This window comes from Psittacula echo (assembly GCF_963264785.1).
Source record: "Psittacula echo genome assembly, chromosome: 5".
NCBI lineage: Eukaryota > Metazoa > Chordata > Aves > Psittaciformes > Psittacidae > Psittacula > Psittacula echo.
Window position 1 is genome coordinate 1,150,137 of NC_137739.1, and position 21,163 is coordinate 1,171,299.

Genomic DNA, 21,163 nt, shown 5'->3' on the forward strand with positions numbered 1-21,163 from the left:
AGCCCCCCCATGCCCTCACCTCTGCCCGCTCGGGGCTGGCTGGGGCTCGGTGTGTGCAGGGCAGCAGCGCAGACATTTCACTGCACATTCCTCTGCTCTCCACAGCCCGACTTGGCAAGAGCCTGGAGGCAGCCGCAGGAACGCGAGATGGTCTGAGCTCCTCTGCGAGAGCCTGGCTTAGCCCGGGGAGGAGGGACAGCGGCCGTGTGCCCCTCTCAGCTCACACAGCCCCGCTGCCTGGGTCCTGGCTCGGTCACAAGGGTCCCGGTGCCCAGTGAGGCCAATGGGGCTGCCGCGTCCCGTGTCAGTGCCGGGTCCCTGGGTGCAGGAGCCTGGCAGGAGACAGCAGTGGGCACAAAGGGACCTTTGTTGAGGAGCTTCGTGTGTTGTCAAGTGGTGGCAGATGTGAGGGATGCCCCTGACCTGCCTGGGCCCCTGGGCACGTTGGGAGCCCCAGCCCCCAGCCCAGGGAGACCCAGAGCAGCTCAAGCCCCCCATGCAGCCGCACGCAGCCTGGCTCTGGGATTAGAGGGCAGATTAGACAGCGTTTCCCGCTGGCATCCCAAATGTCCTGGATTGGAAAGTGGGGGTGGGGAGAGGAGATGGACCCCGCTGCCCCTGAAGGGAGGGGGGGGTTCAGCCTGGAGCTGGGGGCTGCAAAGGAAGTTGGGGGCTGCAAAGATCCTTGAGATCCAGCTTGGGGCATCAGGAGGAGCTCGGTTCCCTCCATCATTCCCACTGCAGCCTCCCATCCCCGTGCAGTGACCAACGCGTTAGTGGCCAGCTGGGTACAGGTCTTCTGGACCTACATGCCCCAATACTGGTTTGCTGGAGCCAGGACCTCCGCAGGGCTTTTACACAGGAACTTACCTGGGAAGCAGGAATTTGGGTGTGATTTTTGTGCGGTGATGGCCGTGCTCTGCACTGACCAAGCTCTATCAGCACGTCAATGCCTCGTCCACGGCTGGCCCCATTTCCCATCTGGTTCATCAGCATCCCCAGCCCTCAGCACAGCCAAACACCCACCCCCCCACCCTTTAATGTCTCAGCCATTTAAGGCACAAAAAAGTGGAAGGGGACGAGTGTCCCTGGCCATTGTGGCTGCAGGAGTGGAAAACGAGGCGGCGATAAAGGCTTTATTTAAAGAAACGGGAAAGCTGCTCCAGCCTGGTTCCCATTAGCAGCCACCACAGGCTGGCGGTCGCCAGGCAGGGCTGCGGGAGGGGGAGCAGGGGGGTCCTCCCCGAGGAAGAAGAGGCCGCGGGCAGCCTCCTCCGGCCACGGGGCGGCTGAGACCCCACGGGGCCTCGGCACCTTCCCCCGCACCGGGGGGATCCCCGCGCCCCGCCCGCGGGCACCGGCGCGGCCCCCGCCCCTTCCCCTCTTCCTCCTCCTCCTCCTCCTCCTCCTCCTCTCCCCTCCCTCCCGCTGCCCGCCTCGCTCCCGGTGCGGCCCCCCCCGCCCCGCCGCGCCCCGCCCCGCCCCGGGCGCCCGCCGCCGCCGCCGCCGCCTCCGGAGCGGGCTGGGCGGGGGGGCCCGCGCCGTGCCGTGCCCGTACCGAGCCGTGCGGAGCCGAACCGAGCCGCCCGCCCCGAGCCGCGCCGCGGAGGATGCTCGGGCCGTGAGCCCGCAGCCGGCAGCCCCGGCGCGGCGGAGCCATGGGCAAGGACCAGGAGCTGGTGCAGGCGGTGAAGGCGGAGGACATCGCGGCCGTGCAGAAGCTGCTGCAGAGGCCCAAGCCCGGCAAAGCCAGTGAGTGCCGCGGCGGCGGGGCCGGGCCGGGGGCGCCGGTGGCGGTGGAGGACGGGGTGGGGGGGGGCTCAGACCGGCGTCGCAGGAGCGGGTGCGGCGGCTCAGGGCCCGCATCCCGGCCGGGTTGCAGCCCTGCGCGGCCCCGGAGCATCCCCGGCCCTTCCCCGGTGCGGCGCGGGCTGCCGGGGACCGTAAACGTGCCGGGACCCCTCCCGGGGGGCACCCCGGTATTGAGAGGAGGGGCAGCCGGCGTGGGGGGCACTGGCTGCGGCGGAGCATCCCGGCCGGGATCACTGCACAGCATCGCCAAACCGGCCCCGGTGCAGTGCCCCGGTACGGCCGGGCTGCCCTTGCCCTGTGCCCAGGAGCAGGTCCCGGGGAGCGGGGCAGGGCCGGTGTCCCGGGGCTTGGCCTGGGCACAGACAGGGGCTGGCGGTATCTTGGTGTGCGTGGAGTGTGTGTGCACGGCCCGTGCGTGTGTGCACCAGGGCTGCCGGTGCCTGCACACATCTGCATGTGCCTGTGCGCGTGTACGTGCGTGCACGCGTGTCTGTGTTTGGGTGCGTGTCTGTGTTTGTGTATCCGTGTACCCTGGCATATGTGTGTTTGGATGGGGCTGTGTTGGTGGTGCTGGGTGTGGGGGTGTTTGGATGAGGCTCCGCGGGTATCTCCCTGGGCGCATCCCTGCGGCTGGGTTTGCACATCCCCGTGTGTGCACCCTCACCGTGTGTGTGTGCGCCCTGGTGTGAGCCTGCGGGGCCGGACGTGTGGGGATGTGTGTGTCTGCGTGCGGACGTGTGTGTAGCTCCAGGAGTATCTGCTCGCTGTACAATGTAAGTGCTCTGGTGAAGGCGTTCCACCCGGGACTGAATTATTCATGGTGCTGATGCAGCCGCAGGTTTCAGGCCTGGTGCGTGAGGCTGGGAGCATCCCTGGGCACGAGCAGGGAACACAGGGAGCACTGGTGTGGCATCGGGACACTGGGCATGCAGCCCCTTTGCCTCCCAGGGTGGATGTGGCACCTCATGTCCCTGGAGCTGTGTGGGGCTGGTGCAGTGTCCCCCATCCCTGGTCTCATGGAGGGGTGGTCCTGGTCAAGCAGAGCACAGCTTCCCCTGTGTCCTGGTGCTGAGCAGGGCTGGCATGGCATCCACCGTGTCCCCAGTGTCGTGCAGGGCTGATGTGTGGTCCCTCATGCATGGCTGGTGGTGTGCTCCTCCATGTCCCCGGTGCTGTCTTTGCTCTCACTGCCAAGGGACTACACAGGGAGAGAAGCGGCTCCAGCTCGGAGCCCCCTTCATCCCAACCCTCTCCAGGTGCTGCCGCTGCCGTGGCCTCTCGGAGTAGCGTGTGGGGATGGGGACGAGGCCTGTGCCCAGCGTTATCCCCTGCACACCCCTTTCCAATGCTGGGTGCACAGCTGGCGTTGCTGTGGCAACGGCCAGAGGTGCCCGAGTGCCACCACCTCCTCCTGCATCCATCCCAGCCCTGCTCTGCTGCATCTCCCGCTGCAGAGCTCTCTGGCCACGGGGCCGGTGGTGCTCCCTGTGCCAGGCTCATTGGACAGGGATAAGGGGCTCCCAGTGAGGCCAGGCTTGGCCAGCCTGCTGTTGGGGTGATTCCTGCTGTGGGCCTGGATGCTTGCACATCTCCAGCTCTGCCAAACCCACCAGTGTTGGTGCTGGGATGCTCTGGTGCCATTTCCCCCCTGGACCTGATTCTTGTGTGGTGCCATGCTCGCGGCATAGGGTGCACAAGCACCTCTGGTTGCAGCAGGAGGGCTGGAGGAGCTGCGCATGGCACAGGGTGGGAGAGCACCGAGCAGGGTCTGTCCCCATGTGGTGGCATCCCCGCATCCCCCCGTGTGCCAGCCCCACGCGTGCCCCCGGTGCTCCCCACGCTGTGCAGCACCGGGAGGGCTGTAACTGAGCTCTGTGATCTGGGCAATATCCTGTTCATGTGGGGTTTAATAAATGGGATTTTTGAAATCCCTGCGTGAATTACCACGGGTTGCCATGGTGACGTGGGGCCCGATTTAGCCGGAGGAGTACGAGTTTGTGGGGCCCGGGCCGGCCGCAGCGCGCACCGCGCTTGCTTCCCGGGCATCCATAATTGATGAGGTTGTCTGAAAGTTACGCAAATCAGATGCAGGGATTTGGCAGCAAAACTGTTCCCCTCCCCGGTCCCTCCTCCCGGTGCTACCTCGAAGAATTGTGGTGACTTGGCGTTTTCCCCTCCATTCCCTGGCTCCGGGCACCATGGGATGGGATGGGGCGCTGGGGTGTCCCCAGCAGCATCCATGCCTGTCCTTATCCCAGGCACCCGGAGCTTTGGGAAGCAGGAGATGGTGCTGTGGCATGCAGAGGAGCTGTGGTTCCTTGGCTGTGGAGTGTTGGAGCGAGGAAGCTGCTTCCCTGTGAGGCTGGTGCTGCCAGCGGCTTTTCCCTTTGGAAGCAACTCCAGTCTGGCACCCACTGTTGCCATAGGAGGGATGTTGAGCCAAGGGTTGGACCCTGTGCCCGGCTTCTCCCGTTGGGCTGGGGGGGTTTGCAAAGAGCTTCCATGTGGCATCTTCATGCAGCAAGGATGTCCCAGCACAAGGCAGGGAGAGCATCTAGCATGGCAGGGACTGGCTGCAGCCTGGACATGGGGCTGGGAGCCGGGGCTGTACCCTGCAGTGCTGCGCTGCCCACCCCATGCCTGGCCCTTGGTGCCATCGTAGTGCCCCATACACCAGGGCTTGTATCCTCGTGTGTCCGGCTGGGATGCTGGAGCTGCGTGGCTGGGCTCTGGACCCGGCCATGGGGCTCTGCACTGCTCTAAGCGAGATTAACCCAGCCCAGCCTGGCCTCACCACCAGTGGCTGCCTCCAGCCAAACTCCGGCTGTGCCGGGCAGGAAGAGCTCACCAGTAGTGAACAGGCAGCTCCTCGGATGGATGTGCCTGGTGCAGGCAGTGGGGGCAGCCCGCCTGGGAGCAGGGCAGGGACCCCAAGGCTCAGCGAGTTCATCACCCTCTGGGGTGCTGCCATCCCGTGGGAAACATCCCGGGATGCGAGCGGAGCTGCAGCAGCTCAGCGGGATGCAGGGCAGTGGGAACAGGAGCCAGATCCCTTGGGAACAGGGACTTCCTGGGCAGGACCTCGCTGGCTGCCTCCTGCCCTATGGCCAGTTAATTCTGGGTTGGGTTTTTGTGTTGCATGCATTTGATTGCATTAATAATCTCCTCTGATCACAGGATTTAATAAAACCAGGCTAATATGGCGCAGTTGGGAAATGTCTTTGACATTTCGCAATTCAATTTCCATGCAGTAAAAGGCCGGGCAGCTGCAAATCCAATTGTGGGGCAGTGCCCAGGGTGCCGGAGCTGCCCGGGTCCCCCCGCTGGCACCGGAAACCTCCCCGGTGCTGCCAGCACCTCATGGCTCCTGCTGCTTGGCCACGGGCACTGGGGAGAAGCCCGGGCAGGGGGAAGCTGGCCAGGACGCCGGAGCCCCTTGGTGCTGCAGCCTCTGGAGCCATCAGTGTTGAGCAGGAGGAAGTGGCTGCAGGTCCAGATCCTGGGTCAGCCTGGCCTAAGGGATTCCGGGCCCCCCTTGTATCTCCATGGCCCTCCCTGATCCCCTTGGCACAGATTAAGGGGTGAAACATTGGGATGCGGGTGGTGATGCCTTCATGGGGTGATGCTGGCACCAGGCGATGCTGGTGCATCCCAGGCACGGGGCCTCGGGGCCATCCAGGCTGAGCGGCTCCCGCTGTTGCTGTCTTCAATGGTGTCAGCAGGTCCCCTATAAACTTCTCGGGGCTTCCAGCCCGCGTGTGAAGCTCGCTCCCAGCAGGACTTGGCAGGAGGGCGCAGGCTGGCGGGTGCCAAGTTTCCTTCCAGCGCAGGGTTCCTGCTCAGCCTGGGGCACAGCTCCTTGGTTTACATCTCCTTGCCTCCCCATTGCGGCTGGGCTGGAGCTGTGAGTCCAAACCCTCCTTAAGCCTCCTATTGTGGGGTCCCCGTTTGCCATGGGATGCTGCAGAGGACCCGGGGCTGTTGACTGCTGCGGAGCAAAGGAGCTGTGAGCCGACGGCTCCAATCCCAGCTCGAGCCTCCCTCACTGGCCTCGATTCTCTTGCACAGTCCCAAATTCGCCTGGCTTGACACCAATTCGCCCCTTGCCAGCTCCGGGCGGCCCCTTGTGCTCGTGGCTCTCCCATGGCCACTGTTTCTGGCTCTTTCCCACACCAGGACCTTGCTGCCAGGTGCTGCGGTGCCCCTGCTGCCCATGTGCTGTGGTGGGGGATGCTCCCAGCGTGGCAGGGATGCAGGTGATGGTGCTGTGGGTGCTCTGAGCCCCGTCCGCAGTCCCTTCTCTGCCAGCCCATCGTGGTTTGCAGCAGCCAGGCTGGCGTCTGGCTCCTCTGCCCTGCTCTGCGCTCCCTTTAACTCTTCTGTCTCCTTCCAAGCCACTGGAAAAGGCTCCAATCAGCCCCCTCCTTGGCTTGGGATGCCCCCAGCTCCTTCCCATTCACTCTGTGCCTGCAGGAGGGAGTGGGAAGAGGGAGTGGGATGCTGCACCATCTGCAGCATCCTTGACCCTATGGAGGCAATGCCCATGGATGGCTGCTGCACAGTGCTGTGGCAGGGTCCCAGTGGATGCCAAAGCAGTGGTGGGTCCTCAGTAGCTGTGCTATTGCTGGCAGGGTGAGTGGTGGAGGGGGCTCCTTGGCTCTGGGGTGATGCTCAGGGCTGTTCTTGCATGTGTTTGCCATGGTGCTCCCATCCTGGTGCTGCTCCCATCCTGGTGCTGCTCCATCCCCTCGCTGTGTCCCACCTGTGGCCAAGGGTACCATGAGGATGGGTTGTGCTGGGTTAGTGCATCGCGGATGTCCATCCCTGTCCCAGGTTACCATCCCATCCCGCAGCTGGGATATGTGGATTCACCCTTCTGGTCCCCTCTCCTTGGAGGAACAGTGTCCAGCACATCCTGCCTGGCACAGGAGCGATCCTGCTGGCGGACCGGCTCTTTGTGCCGGGCTGAGAGGGATCTTTAAGCTGTAATGAAATGTTAATAGTATTTTCCAACTCGACACGGGAGCAGAAAATGAGGTGTTTAACGCTGGGCTCCGCAGCGACAGGAGCAATCAGCCTGAGAAATGGGAAGCTGGGGATGCTGCACCGGCCCTGGCTCAGCCTGATGGCACTGCGCTGCTGGGCCTGCTCTGGTGATGGATGGGTACCGGTGCATGGCGTGCGCCATCGGCCAGGGAAGCGCGGTGCTGGGAAGAGCCGCTGGTCTGCATGGGTCTCCTTGGGTCTCACCAGCAAGGTCAGTGCTGGCTGCATGGTGAGAGCCAAGCAGATCGAGGTGGTTGTGTGGCTGGGGTGCACTGGGATGATGGGACCCCCACGGCCTGGATCAGCTGGAGATGGAGAGGATGGAGATGGTGCCCAAGCAGCTGCTATGGGCACAGCCTGGACACTGTTTCTCCGAGCACCATCCCCAGGTGCTACTCTGCCAGTGTGCCTGTGTGTGCCCCTCTGCATCCGTGTGTGTGCCCCTCTGCATCCGTGTGTGTGTGAGCATCCGTGTGCCGTGGCAGGGCATTGGAACTAGGTGATCTTAAGGTTCTTTCCAACCCAAGCCATGCCACGATTCTGTGATTCTATGCGGCCATGTGCATGCGTGCATCCATGTGTGGTGTGTGCCTCTGCATCCGTGTACATGCGTGTGCCCGTGTGCATCTGCCCTGTGAGCCCATGGCTGCTCCGGTAGTGCCTCCTCCCCGGCCTGCTGTGGGGCTCGGTGCCGGGCTCTCAGCAGCGGCGGTAGCAGCAGCTTGATCCCTTCCAGATGTGTGTGCCAGCGGCGCGGCTCCGCGTCCCCTCCTCCTCCTCGCTGAGGCCCCGCTCGGTTTTCGGCCGCCGGAGCGCTTGGAGCAGACAAAGCAGCCGCCTGCCCGGCTCCTGCATTGCAGCTGGGCTGTTTACAGCGCGCTCCTCGCTCTGTGCAGCTCCGCAGCGGCTGCACCCTCCAGGATGGCTCTGCTCCGGTGTGTGCGGGTCCTGGGGCTGCCTTTAAGCCCCAGCTCCCAGCAGCAATGGAGCAGGGGTCCCCCATTGCCATACTGGGGACAGAGCTGTGGCTGCGCTGGTTGCCCTCTTATTTATCTAGCCCACCTGCATGCACATGCACACGCATGCATGCAGGCAGGCACATGCTCTGTGTATGCTGGGGAGCTCCCCACCACTTCCCAGTGATGCTGGGCTGCAGCAGGGTTCGTGGGAGGTCAGATGATAGCAACTATTCGTTAGTTAATGATGCTTTAAGCAACCCAAAGCTCCCGGTCCTTCCCTACAGGCCAGCACGTCTGGGTTGGTCTTCCCAGGGTTCCCTGGCTCCACTGAGGAGGTGAGGATGAGGATGGGGAGGATGGAGCTGGGCAGCCCTGGGACGGAGGTGAGTGGTGCCAGCATCTGCCTCCCTCTGCCTTCGTGTCCTGGGCAGCCTCTGCTCAGGCACCGAGGATGTGCGGTGCCGGGATGCGGATGGAAGGGTGGATGCTGACGGTAGCTCCGAGCAGCCCCATCCTGTCCCCTGCCGCGGCAGCCTCGCCGTGTGCCGGCGGTGACTCCTTCCAGCCGCGGTGATTACTGAAAATTACCTGTTTGCTGCTGCCTCGGCGCGGGGGGGACGGGCTCTCAATGCAAGCGACACCAACACGCGTTTCCGCAGAGACGAGGGTGGGCGTGCGGCTGGCACCGGGCTGGAGCGATGCTTGGTGCTGGTTCCATGGAGCTGAGCGTGACACCGCGTGTCCCCAGTGCGCTGCCTGCACCCCTGCCTGCACCCATCCCTATCACTGGCTTCCTGCATCCCTGCTTGCGCAGGGCCGAGCCCCTGGCATGGCAGAGCGGCGCAGCACCATGTGTTATTCAGGGGTCAGCGGGTTTGCCAGCAGCATGGAATGGGCAGGAGGCTGCTGGGAATTCGCAGCAGGAAGAGCTGGGGGGCTGCATGGCTGAGCCCCAGACTGGGGTTGGGGGAGATCCTGGGGGATGCTGCATGGCTTGGGCAGGCTTTATGGCACCACAGGGAAAGGTCGGGTGAGGATAAGGCTCGGTGATGCAGGGAGAGCCAGGATGCTCAGCTGGTGAGCGTGGCACTGGTGGGCACCGTGGCGTACTGGGTCCCTTGCATGGCTCCCAGCTCCAGGTTGGCTCTGCCTTGGGTACAGTCATGTCCTCCATCCTTGCCTGCTGCTGCTGCAGGGGTCAGCCCCTCGGACTCCCTTGGGAGCAGAAAGTTTCCCTATTTTGAAAATGAAATCACAGAGGAGTCCCCACAGCCTCTTGAAAGCTGCGTTTAAGTTGCTTCATCCTGGCCCCAGGGGACAGCCCTGTGCTGCTGCAGCACCGTGACTCAGGCTGCCACAGCCGATCGATTCCCAAGCGTTGATTCCCAGCTCCCAGGGAAGGCTCGGTGAGAGGGACGGGCGTCCAGAGCTTGCGCTGGGCACGGGGCAGCATCCTTCACAAGTGCCTTGGGATTTGGGGAAGGGCTTGTGATGGCACTGGGGCACTCAGTTGTGTTATCCAGCTGTGATGGGGAGTTGTTATCCAGCTGTGATGGGGAGTTGTTATCCAGCTGTGATGGGGAGTTGTTATCCAGCTGTGATGAGCACTGGGGTATCCAGCTGTGATTGGGCAGTTGTTTTCCGGCTGTGATGAGCACTGGGTATCCAGCTGTGATGGGCAGTTGTTGTCCAGCTGTGTTGGGCAATGGGGTTTCCAGCTGCGGCAAGTGGTGTGTGTCCAGCTCTGATGGCCACTGGTGCATCCAGCTGTGATGGGCAGGTGTTATCCAGCTGTAATGGTCACTGGTGCATCTAGCTGTGGTGGGTAATTGTTGTCCAGCTGTGATGGGTGGTGGTTGTCCAGCTGGTGCATGTCTAGCTGTGATGGTCACTGGTGCATCCAGCTGTGATGGTCACTGGTGTGTCCAGCTGTGATGGGCAGTCATTATCCAGCTGTGATGGTCACTGGTTCATCCAGCTATGCTGGTCAGTCATTATCCAGCTGAGATGGGCAGTTGTTATCCAGCTGTGATGGTCACTGGTTCATCCAGCTATGCTGGTCAGTCATTATCCAGCTGTGATGGGCAGTTGTTATCCAGCTGTGTTGGGAACTGGACTGCAATAGGCTCATCCCATCCCTGCCACCTCTTTGCCCCAGGCAATCCCTTCCCATGTCCCAGAGCTTCCCGGTGCATTATTTATACAGCCCGAATCGATCAGAAGATGATAACGGCTTCATTAGCATCCGAGTACCGTGCTTGACACGACCTTGGCTGCAAGAGTACAAGCTCCTTGCTGTCTGTCAGCAGCAAGGACCGGCTCCCTGGCATTGGGGATGCTCTGTCCACCTCTGTGGGGTCCCCATGGGGGCATGTGCATGGGCAGAGCTCGTGGCCACGAGCTCTGCCCATGCACATGCCCCCATGGGGACCCCAATTCTTGCTGTGAGGGAATAAGCCCCCTTTTGCCGCTGCTCCTCGTGCAGCGCCCGTTGTTTGCGTGGCACTCGTCAGCAAGGATATAATTAAGAGCAGCTATTTTGGATGCTTCCTTTATCCGGCAGCTCACGGCGATGCCGCTGCGGGGTCCTCCTCCCTCTTTCGAAATAGGCTCCTTGCTTTGCCTTCCTCAGGGGTGCTTGCTCCTGAGGGCACCCATTGTGTTTGGGGCAGCAGGGCACCCATTAGGGTCCTGCTGCTCGCATGGGCTGGGGACAAAGGGGTGGCAGGGATGATGGGGATGGAGAGGAGGGGACCACTGCAGCGAGGTGATGGAAGGGATGGAGATAAGGATGTAGGGGGTTGCCCTGGCTCATTCTTCACTGCCACCAAGAGAAGGGGTGGAGGAAGCAGCGATGGTTTTCCCCTCATTAAGAAGATGTTGATATCGTGGAGGCTGGAGCCATCTGCTCGGAGCAGCCCTGCTCCCTGCGAGCTTGCAGGAGCCAGGATGTGCTTTGTCAGCGGGGGCTTGGCCAGGAGCCCCCGCGCCCCGAATGGGCATCGATCGCTGCTGGTGCGGTGCTGCCTGCGGATGCAGGGGGCTGGCGCCTGAGCACTGCATGGACCTGATGCTGAGGGGGGAGAGGGGCCCCCCGAGGCACTGAGGAGTTCCACTGTGTGAGGCTGTGGCTTTGGACGTGTGTGTAGGGACAGGGCTGGAGCAGCTGGGCATGGGAGTCTCCTCATGGCATGCACCGGGATGCCTAGAGCAGTGATTGTACGTGGGAGTCACCCTGCAGTGTGCACCAGGATGCCTGGAGCTGTAGGTGGGCATGGGGGTCTCACTGCAGCACTCACCGGGATGCCCAGAGCAGTGGTTGGACTATGGCATGCACTGAGATGCTCAGAGCAGCAGGTGGGCACAGCGGACTTCCCACTGCATGTGTGAGGATGCTCGGAGCAGTGGTTGGGCACTGGCCTTTCCATGCTGCGTACACTGGGATGCCCAGAGCAGTGGTTGAGCACAGGGGTCTCCCCATGGCACGCACCAGGATGCCAGAGCAGTGGTTGGGCATGGTGGTCACTCTGCGACATGCACTGAGATACCCAGAGCAATGGTTGGTCACTGGGCAATCTCTGTGGCATGCACTAGGATGCTCAAAGCAGCAGTTGGGCACACACCGGGATGCCAGGAGCAGCGGTTGGGCACTGGGCTCTCCCTGCAGCATACACCGGGGTACCCGGAGCAGTGTCTGTGCATGGCACAGGGGTCCATGGTGCCAGCAGCTGGCCCCACGGTCTGTCAGAGCCGCTCTCCGTGCGTGCCCACCCCGCATGTGCACCCTGCTCGTGCAGCGGCCGCCGTCGCGGTGCCTGCCCGGTGCGGGGCTGGTGCGGAGCCGGAGGCTGAACCCGAGCGCGCATCCAGCTCCCGTGCTCCCGGTGTTGAAGCGGAGGCGTTCCTGGAGCCGTGGCCGGGCTGCGCTCCCCGCGGCGGTGTTCACTCGCGGCAGACGCTGTTTGTAGTCGGTGCCTATGGAGGCGGCTGCGGCTCCCGCTGCACGCAGGAGCTGCGGGATGGAGCTGGAGGTGCCGGTGCTGGTGCTCGCTGCATCCCGCAGCGCATCCCCCTGCCCTGTGGTCCCACGGACCCTGCTCAGCACCGTCAGCCTTTGCAAGCTGCTTTGAGAGCTGTGGGGGGACTGTGCCATGGGGCTGAGTGAAAGGAGAGCATCAACTGAGCACCCCATGGGGAGCAAGGAGAGGACATTGAGGTGTCCCAAGGACACTGAGAGGGTCCAATCAAGGGGTCTCAGTGCTGGGGGTGCCAATGCACCCCTGTGCTCCCTCCCAACATCTGCCTGGTGGCCCCAGCATCTGCCTCTGTGCAGGATGGTGCTCATGAGTGCTTGGTGCCCTGTGTCACCCCTTGGTGATCCCGCAGGGAGGGTGGCCAGGGGCACACTCGGTGCCTGCTGGCAGCGTGGCCATGCAGGAGCCCTGCTCTCTCCTCCCCATCCTGCCCTCTGCTTTTGTGGCTCATATTTTCACTTGGCAGCTCCCTTCCTGCTCCCTTCCCTCTCCCTTGTTAATGGAGGAGTTTTCCTTGTGCTTTCCAGCCACTACCGAGCTCTCTCACATCTCCCTTCCCAGTCCAGGCTGCAGATCCCAGGTGGCTGAGGTGACCCCAAGCTGTGGATCTGGTGATGTGTTGGGTGCCCATCCTGCTCCCCCTGCACTGGGAACTGCAGGCTCCAAGCTGCAGTGGGGCCGTGCCAAGGGTCTGGTTGGGATCCAGGCTCAGCCACAGCTTCTTTGGGTACCCTGTGCCAGCGCCCCAGCACCCTCACAGGGAAGAGTTTTCTTCCTAATGCCTAAGAAGTGCCACTGCTGGATCACAGGGAGTGACGGGGACACCAGCAGGGGCCTGAAGGCATGGGGAGGACCAGAGTACTGCAGGATGTCCACAGCCAGCTCCTCGTATCCTCCTTCCAGCAACTGAAAGCCCAGGGTCCACGTGATGGAGCATCCACACCGTTCATTTAACACATGAACAAACCTCACCAGCAACAAGTCCCCATTGTGGCAGAACAGCCCCCACATCCCAGCCCTGTGCTCCCCTGGGAAGAGCTGGACTTTGCTGATGGGCAGACCCCCACAGCATCAGGACCGACCGAAGCGGACGGGGTGAGCTGCTCCCCGCCAGCCCGGAGCTGTGGCCAAGCTCCCCAACAAAGGTGCTATTCAATGCTGATGGAGAGGAGCCCAGCCCCGCTTCCGCTGCCATCCAGAGCCAAGAAACAGCTCCCAGGAGAAGGGGGCAGAGCTGCACCCCCAGGGATGCGGACAAAAGGAGCCGGAGGGCGCAGGAGCGGCACCGTGCCCGGCACTGGCTCCGATCTCTGGCCCCAAGATGGGCCCCGCTTGGGTTAACCGGTCCTTGCTGAGAGATGGACGGACGGATGGATGGATGTCAGAGGTCTGCAGGGCTTGGTTTTAACCATGGGTTGCTCCCAGGAAAGGATTGGGATGAGGCAATGCCTGAGGATTGGCGCTGCACCCCTTGACACCCATCCCCAGCATCCCCCATCACCATCTTCAACCAAACACACCGGAGCAGCAAATCCCTCCTCTGTGCACCTGCAGGAGAGGTTGTGGCTGCCAAAATCTCTTTAGCACTTCCATCAGTGCCCGTGCCAAGTGCTTAGTCAGTGACTTCCAGCCATGCAGTGGTTTGACTTTGGTTAAAGCTCTGGCAGTTGCCGTGAGCATCCTGGTGCACTCAGGCCCTGGCACGGATTCAAAGTGGCCAGGGAAAGGGCTTTAGGTGCAGCACTGGGCTGACGGGGTTCCATAGGGTTGGTTCTATGTCACCGCAGGGTGCCACCAGCATGTGTGTGGTGGCACCCACAAGGAGCCAGGGCAAGGTCTTAGATGGTGAGAGCTGGTGTGGCACTGGTGGAGAATCAACCCCATGTTTGCACCAGCACCAGGGCCCTTGAAGGACAGCGGCTTCACGCTGCCAGGGGATAATGGTTTAAAGAGGGTAGATTTAGGTTAGATCTTAGGCAGAAGCTGTTCCCTGTGAGGATGCTGAGGCGCTGGCACAGGGTGCCCGGAGAAGCTGTGGCTGCCCCATCCCTGGCAGTGTTCAAGGCCAGGTTGGACACAGGGGCTTGGAGCAAGCTGCTCCAGTGGAAGGGGCCCCTGCCCGTGGCAGGGGTTGGAGCTGGAGGAGCTTTAAGGTCCCTTCCAACACAAACCATGCTGGGATTCTGTGGTTCTGAGCCCACAGCCCCCTTTTAGCTCTGTGCTCTGGGGACCTGGGCGATGGGGGCTGATGGTGGTGGCTGTTCTGAAGCCCTGCAGCTCGGGCTGTCAGGCAGCTGATGGGGTGCAGGAGGGTGCAGAGCCTGGGAGCCTCTGCATGGGAAGGATGAATGTCTGCCGCCACCACCCTGGCCACTCCTGGGTCCATCCATCACACATGGACCAGGCTCAGGGGTCAGAGCCACTCTTCCTAATGCTGGTGCCCTGTTTGCCATCACAGCCTTTTGTGCCACAGAATGAATGGGATGGTGGCCAGGAGACACAGCACAGGGGCAGCGCGCAAGGCCATGGGCGTGATGCACCAGGAGCATCCCTCTGCTCCGTGTGTCCCTTCCCTGCCTGAAGATGCCCCTTCCAGTGGTGGGCACCAGGGCTGCATCCCCATCCCAGGGCTCTGCCGTGCTGCAGCCACTCTCCTCTTCCTGCTGCTCCTGCTCCGTGTCGCTGCTGGGCTGGGAGGAAGAGCAGGCTCGCTGCAAAGCCTGAGTGTCACTTTCCTGATAAATCTCATGTAAATCTGGCTCCATCCCTCCTCGGGTGTTAATGGGATTGGATCACCCCGAGGTGCTTTGTGTGCCCACAAAGGCAAGCGTGGGGTGGGAAATGTGCGGAGCTGCAGGGAGATGAAACCACGGTGGGGAGGGAGATCTGGAGCTGCAGCTTCATCCCCCCCCGGCGCACCCTGGGTCCCTGCCCTGGCCACCTCCTGTGCTGCTCTCACGTGCTGTCCCCTTCCCTCCCTCACAGAGCTCCTCGGATCCGCAAAGAAAGTCAACGTCAACTTCCAAGACACCGATGGGTGAGTGGGAGCCCAGTGCCTGCACACAGTGGGGTGCCATGGACAGGGGTGCGTGTGCTTGGGTGCGTGTGCATGGCAGGGTGCAGTGAGCAAGAGTCTTGTGTGGGCGCACCAGGCTCTCTGGAGCAATGGAGTTGAACTGTCAGGGTCTGGATGGGCAAAGCCTCCCCTGCACCCGCAAGGTCCCTCTGCCCTGAGCAGGGTGGCAGGACATGGGGCTGGGCGATGCCACTTGGTCCCCAGGGAAGGCTCTGCTGTGCCCATGGCAATGGTGCTGAGCAGAGGGGCTGGATGAGGTCGGGAATGGAAGCACACGTGGCTGCAGCAGCCCAGGTCCCTCATCCTTACCCCGTGGCAATTGGCATCCCTTGGTACCATCAGCACATCGGCTCTGCTGAGCCACGCATGAGCACGTGTGTGCGTGCACTGGTGCATGCGAGCGTGCAGATGTGCAGCTGAGTGTGTGTGTGCATGCAGGCCTCTGTGCCCACGTGTGAGCACATCAGCCAGTGGTGGGGCGGGTGCATGGCGCTGCCTGCATGGGGCAGGGGCTGGAATGCGCGATGCGGGGCAGGGCGAGGGGATGCATCACCCCATGGACCACCTTGTGCCGTGGCTGCCGGAGCTGGCACATCACCACAGGGCTGTGTTGTGGTAGGGGTAGGATGGCCATTGAGAGCTGCAGGCAGGGTCCTGCTCACATCCTGCCTCTGGCTCTGGCTGGCTTGGGGGGTGCTGCACCACCTCCAGCCTTCAGTGATGCTCCTGGAAAGGATCCAGCCCCATTGCTGTGCCTCCGGTCCCCACCTCTTGCTGACTGCAGGGCTGGCGGGTGCCATGGGTGAGCACCCACCTGCCGGTGTCCCCAGAGGACAGTGCCCTGCACAGTGTGTGGCCATTGCAGCCGAATGGGCTGTGCCAGGGGGGAGCCCCTGAGGCAGCCCCGGGGGGGGAGGCTGCGATTGGCACCATCTTGAGCGGATCTGAGCTGGGCGCCGGGGCGGAAAACGCTGACATTTCCCCAGCAGATGCTGGGGATCGGCTCCACAGGAGCTGTCTGCTCACATCCCTGCTCCTGCAGCACATCCCAGGCGGCAGCTCCGCAGGGAGCGCGGTGGCTGGAACACGGTACCCAGAGCAGATGTGTCCCCCTTGACCGGGGTGCTGGTGATGGGGGGCAGATGGGATCATCACCCCATCGACTGCCTCTTGGGCATTGGGGTCCACAGTGTTCCCGTGCTCCAGTGACACCGGGTGGCCTGGGGATGGGATGGGGATGCTGTGTGTGACAGGGCCCGCAGCAGCAGGCAGCGGGTGCGAGCGCAGCCGCATGGAGGATGCTGCTGCCAGGAGCAGCAAGTAGGTCAGCTCCTGGCCTGCTTCCCAGCCATGAGCCTCCTGGCATGGCCCATCCATCCCGGGTGCTGTGAAAGCAGAGCAGGGCACAGGACTGGGGGCTTTCCCCAGCACCGGGCAGGGGCACTGCTGCCATCTGGCAGCCTGGGTCCCCCTGTGCCAGTGCCTGTGGCCGTGCTGCCAGGGCCAGGCTGGAGAAGTGAGTCAGTGGGAGAGAGGGCAGCTCCATGGTACCCCCATCCTCAGTGGGGCCACCCCTGTGCCTGCCCTGCCCATTACCTCCATCCCCATGGGGTCTTCTCAGCATCCCCAGGGAGCATTTCATCTGCATCTGCATCCATCTCACTCCAGCATCCCTGGATCACCAGCCCAGGCACACCAGCCCTGCAGCATCCCCAGCCCTGCATCCCACTGCATGGGCTGCGGGGTTTGTCCTGCAGCTGCAGAGCCCCATGGGAACGTGATGGGCTGGAGACCAAACCCCCACCCGTGCTGTCACATCCCATCCTCTGGCCCTTGTTGCACACTGGGATGTGGCTGGCTCCTGTCTCAAACACGGCCGTGTAAAAGTCCCTGTGGCTCTTTATCCCATGGAGGGATGTAGAGCTTGGGGCACCGAGGGAGGCTGGGGACACATGCACATGGGGATGCAGAGCGGGTGCCCTGGGGTGCTGGGACGGGTGCAGGCTGAAGACCATGCTGCCGGGGGGACAGGGACAATGGATCCTGACACCGCGGCTGGTCCCCAGGTTCTCGGCTCTGCACCATGCAGCTCTTAATGGCAACACGGAGCTCATCTCGCTGCTGCTGGAGGCACAGGCTGCGGTGGACATCAAGGACAACAAAGGCAAGCCCCTGGGTGCTGGTCATGGTCCCCTGCCCCTCTGCAGGCTCTGGGTGTACTGGCATGCTGGAGGGCACTCACAGCCTGGCCACACACAGGCATGCGGCCCCTGCACTATGCGGCTTGGCAAGGCAAGAAAGAGCCCATGAAGATGGTGCTGAAAGCAGGCTCCTCCGTGAACATCCCATCAGACGAAGGGCAGATCCCCCTGCACTTGGCAGCTCAGCACGGGCACTACGACGTGGTACGGTGGGGCCGGCAGCGCCGGGGGGGGGCCGTGCTGCCCTCCCTGCCCTTGCCGAGCTGGGGTCTCGCTCCTCCGCAGTCAGAGATGCTCCTGCAGCACCAGTCCAACCCCTGCATCATGGACAACTGCGGGAAGACACCTCTGGACCTGGCGTGCGAGTTTGGCCGGGTCGGGGTAAGTCATCACAGGGCTGGGGACACCAAGGGGAAGACGATGGGGACATCGCGACGTCCCTGGGGATGCTGGAGCATCCTTGGGGAGCGCCGGGCAGCATCAGGGACGGGCAGTGGGGGGGACCCGGGTCTCTGGCTGCTGGCAGGGGGCAGGAGCAGGGCTGGGAGAGGGGCCGGGGCCGTGGCAGGCGGCTGAGCCGCCGTTGCAGCCCTGCTCCGTCTGTGCTCGCTGATGCAGGTGGTGCAACTGCTCCTGAACAGCAACATGTGCGCGGCGCTGCTGGAGCCCAAGCCGGGGGACGCCACCGACCCCAACGGCACCAGCCCCCTGCACCTCGCCGCCAAGAACGGCCACATCGACATCATCCGGTGGGTGCCGCGGGCAGGGGGCAGCACCGGGATCTGTGTGTGCATCCCCGCCCCCGGCTGAGCCCACCGCCTGCCCCGCTGCAGGCTGCTGCTCCAGGCGGGCATCGACATCAACCGGCAGACCAAGGCGGGCACGGCGCTGCATGAGGCGGCTCTCTGCGGCAAGACCGACGTGGTGCGGCTGCTGCTGGATGTAAGGGCCCCCACCCAGCGCTGCGGGATGGGGGTGACTCGGCAGATGGGGATGTAACAGGGTGTGATCATGGGGGAGAGGGTGCTGGGGGGGACAGTGAGGACCAAGAGGTCCAACGGGGTGGAAGGGAGGAGGACAGCGCCTTCCAAAGCTCTTTCCATGCTATTGCAGAGCGGGATCAATGCCCACGTCAGGAACACCTACAACCAAACAGCTCTGGACATCGTCAACCAGTTCACCACCAGCCAGGCCAGCAAGGAGATCAAGCAGATGCTGAGGGGTAGGGGAGCACCGGGTGGGTGAGCTGGTGCTATGGGGATAGAGGGATGGAGCATCTCTTCTATGAGGAATGGCTGAGAGTGTTGGGAATGTTCAGCCTGGAGAAGAGAAAGCTTAGAGCAGGTCTCAGTTCTTAAAAGGGTCTTATAAGAAAGGTGGGGAGAGACTTTTTAGCAGGGCCTGTTGCAATAGAATGAGGGGTGATGGTTTTAAACTGAAAGAGGGAGATTGAGCCTGGATGAGAGGGGAAATGCTCTTTATAATGAGGATGGTAAAATACTGGCACAGGTCACCCAGAGAGGCGACGGATGTGCCATCATCTGGATGTGTTTGAAGCAGTCTGATGTAGTTGAAGATGTCCCTGTTCATTGCAGGGGGTTGGAACTGGATGAGCTTTAAGGTCCCTTCCAACCCAAACCATTCCATGATTCCATTCCATGGGCACCCAGCGCCATTCCTGCTCTTCCCGCAGATGCCTCCGCCGCTCTGCAGGTCCGGGCCATCAAGGACTATTGCAACAACTATGACCTGACCAGCCTCAACGTGAAAGCCGGGGATGTGATCACGGTGAGTGCGGCCGGGGGGGCCGGGGGGCCCCGCTGGTGACACCGGCCCCTGACCCGGCCGTGCCCACAGGTGCTGGAGCAGCACGCGGATGGGCGATGGAAGGGCTGCATCCACGACAACCGCACCGGCAACGACCGCATCGGATACTTCCCCTCCAGCCTCGTCGAGGCCATAAGCAAGAGAACAGGCAAATAATGTCCCCTTCTCCATTCTTTCTGTGGGGCTGCTCCCAAACTGCAGCCCCAGGGAGCCCCGTTTCGGTCTGGGGGGGACTGGAGTGTTGGGGGTCAAGCCCAGCTGGGGTGATGCCCTTGTCATGCTTTTGGGGTCAGTGTCCCCACTGTGTGCATGGTGATGGTGCCATGGAATGTGTGGGGTTGGTGTCCCCATCATGTACGTGGGGTTGGTGCCATTGAGTGTGTGGACTCGGTGTCCCTGCCATGTGCACGGGGACAGTGATACTGAGTGTGTGGGGTTGGTATCCCCGTCATGCATGTGGGGCTGGTGCCCTGTGAAGTCCGTGGGGCTGATGTCCCCATTGAGCGCATGGTGTTGGTGTCCCCACTGTGCCTGTGGGGCTGGTGTCCCCATGGAGTGTGGGGGGTCGCTGCCCCTGTTGTGCCTGCGGGTTCAATGCCTCCCTGCTGCACATGGGGCTTGGTGCCAGCAGCCCCAGTGCTGGTCTGGTGTTGGGCTTGGGCAGGCAGTTGTGGTGCCAGGAGGTTGGTGTATGGGGAGAGCCGGGAGCATCACTGCAGTGTGTGGGGATTGTGCAGCGGTGGGAACACAGGACCTGATGCTCGGGGTCTGAGAAGGGGTTGGGCACTCATGCTAGGGACGCAGCACTGCCCCATGGGGACCACGGGCTGTCTCAGGGATTGGGGATCTGCTCCCCTGCCCTGCAGCCACTTGTCCCCATCCCCATCCCTGTAGGTTACCTGTGGGATGTGTGGTCCCCTGCAGCTGTCCCTGTTGCCAGGAGCAGCACAATGGGGCTGGTACCTCTGCGGGCAGCATTGAAAGGTCCTGCATCAACCATCTTGCTCCTCACTGCCTGGCCCTACACAGTCTTGAGGGTGGCCACATCACTGGGACATGGGTAGGGAATGGCACAGAGGTGCCATGTGCCGGCCAGGCAGGGGTAGAGCCGCCCTCTATGTGTGGGTCATGCTGGTCCCACGGGATGAGGTTCAATGTGTGCGCTGTGTGCTGGTACCACGGGATGAGATCCGTGGCTCCTGGGATGCCACATGGTTCCGTAGCAGTGATTCCAGGGTGTGGGGTTCTGTGGCCACCCCATCGGCTGCAGCCCTGAGCTCCGTGCAGTGGGGCAGCAGCGTGGGGTGCAGTGGGGTGGCTGCAGTCGCACTTGGCCAGCTGGGCAGGGGGGTGCCAGCGCTGCAGCCCTTCCCTTCCCAGGATGCCTTTATGTGCCCCACGTCCATGCCCTCATGGGGAGCCGCCGTGGGGCAGTGGGATGTGCCATGGGCTGTACCCTGCGCCAGGCTGGACCCTGTGCTGAGCTCCCACTGCTGCTCCTTGGCTCCGCATTGGTTCCGTCTCGGTTCTGGCTTCTCCACATCCCTTTGGTGGCTTTTTTTGTTTGCTGCTTTGGTTTTTTTCCCCTTTCTTTTTCTGTTCTTTCGTTTTATTTCCATTTTTCTGGTGGCGCCGAGCGGGTCTCGATTATTTTGATTCTTTTCATTTTGTCTCTTGTTATGTTTTATTATCAGGTTCATGGGAGACTGTAACAATCCCCCAACAGTACCAAAAGATCCCGCTCCCGGCTTACGGGGCTGCTGTGCTAAACGGTGACGCCTCGTCCCATCCGTTCCATTCCCTGCCTCCACCTCCACCTCCACCACCACATTCCCATCAGACTCTTTTCAGTTCCTTTGGCTATCACAGGCTCTCCCCTAGCAGTGCCGACGAGCCGCCTTACGGACAAGGTAGTTCACCGCTCGCTTCGTGCTCTCGATGGATTTCTTTCTTTGCCTTTAACGTGTGTATCGAGTCTTTTCTCTCCGCTCGGCCTCTCCCCCCCCTCTGCCATGCTGTGTTTGCCCATGTGCAGGCGTGTGCGAGTGCGTGCACGTGGGTGTGCATGCAGGCGTGTGCATGTGTGTGTGTGTGCATGCAGGCGTGTGCGTGCGCAGATGCGTGTACACATGCATGTCCCTTCCACTGCACCCCCTTGCCAGCGCTGCTGTAGCACTGCGGGGCCCATGGCTCTGCTGCTGGGACATC

At 62.5% G+C, this 21,163-nt stretch overlaps 1 protein-coding gene across 1 annotated transcript in view; it reads left to right on the top strand.

The window, feature by feature from the left end:
- Nucleotides 1-1,658: 1,658 nt before the first annotated feature.
- Nucleotides 1,659-21,163, top strand: part of CASKIN1 (CASK interacting protein 1) — a gene marked incomplete at both ends in the record, with an annotated part of 29,001 nt that continues 9,496 nt past the window's right edge. Inside the window, 11 exons of the mRNA XM_080617948.1 lie at nt 1,659-1,752; nt 14,837-14,888; nt 16,994-17,103; nt 17,187-17,332; nt 17,414-17,509; nt 17,747-17,877; nt 17,962-18,070; nt 18,242-18,350; nt 18,822-18,916; nt 18,986-19,103; nt 20,650-20,865. Coding sequence (XP_080474074.1) covers nt 1,659-1,752; nt 14,837-14,888; nt 16,994-17,103; nt 17,187-17,332; nt 17,414-17,509; nt 17,747-17,877; nt 17,962-18,070; nt 18,242-18,350; nt 18,822-18,916; nt 18,986-19,103; nt 20,650-20,865 — 1,276 coding nt within the window. The remainder of the gene's footprint in view (nt 1,753-14,836; nt 14,889-16,993; nt 17,104-17,186; nt 17,333-17,413; nt 17,510-17,746; nt 17,878-17,961; nt 18,071-18,241; nt 18,351-18,821; nt 18,917-18,985; nt 19,104-20,649; nt 20,866-21,163) is intronic.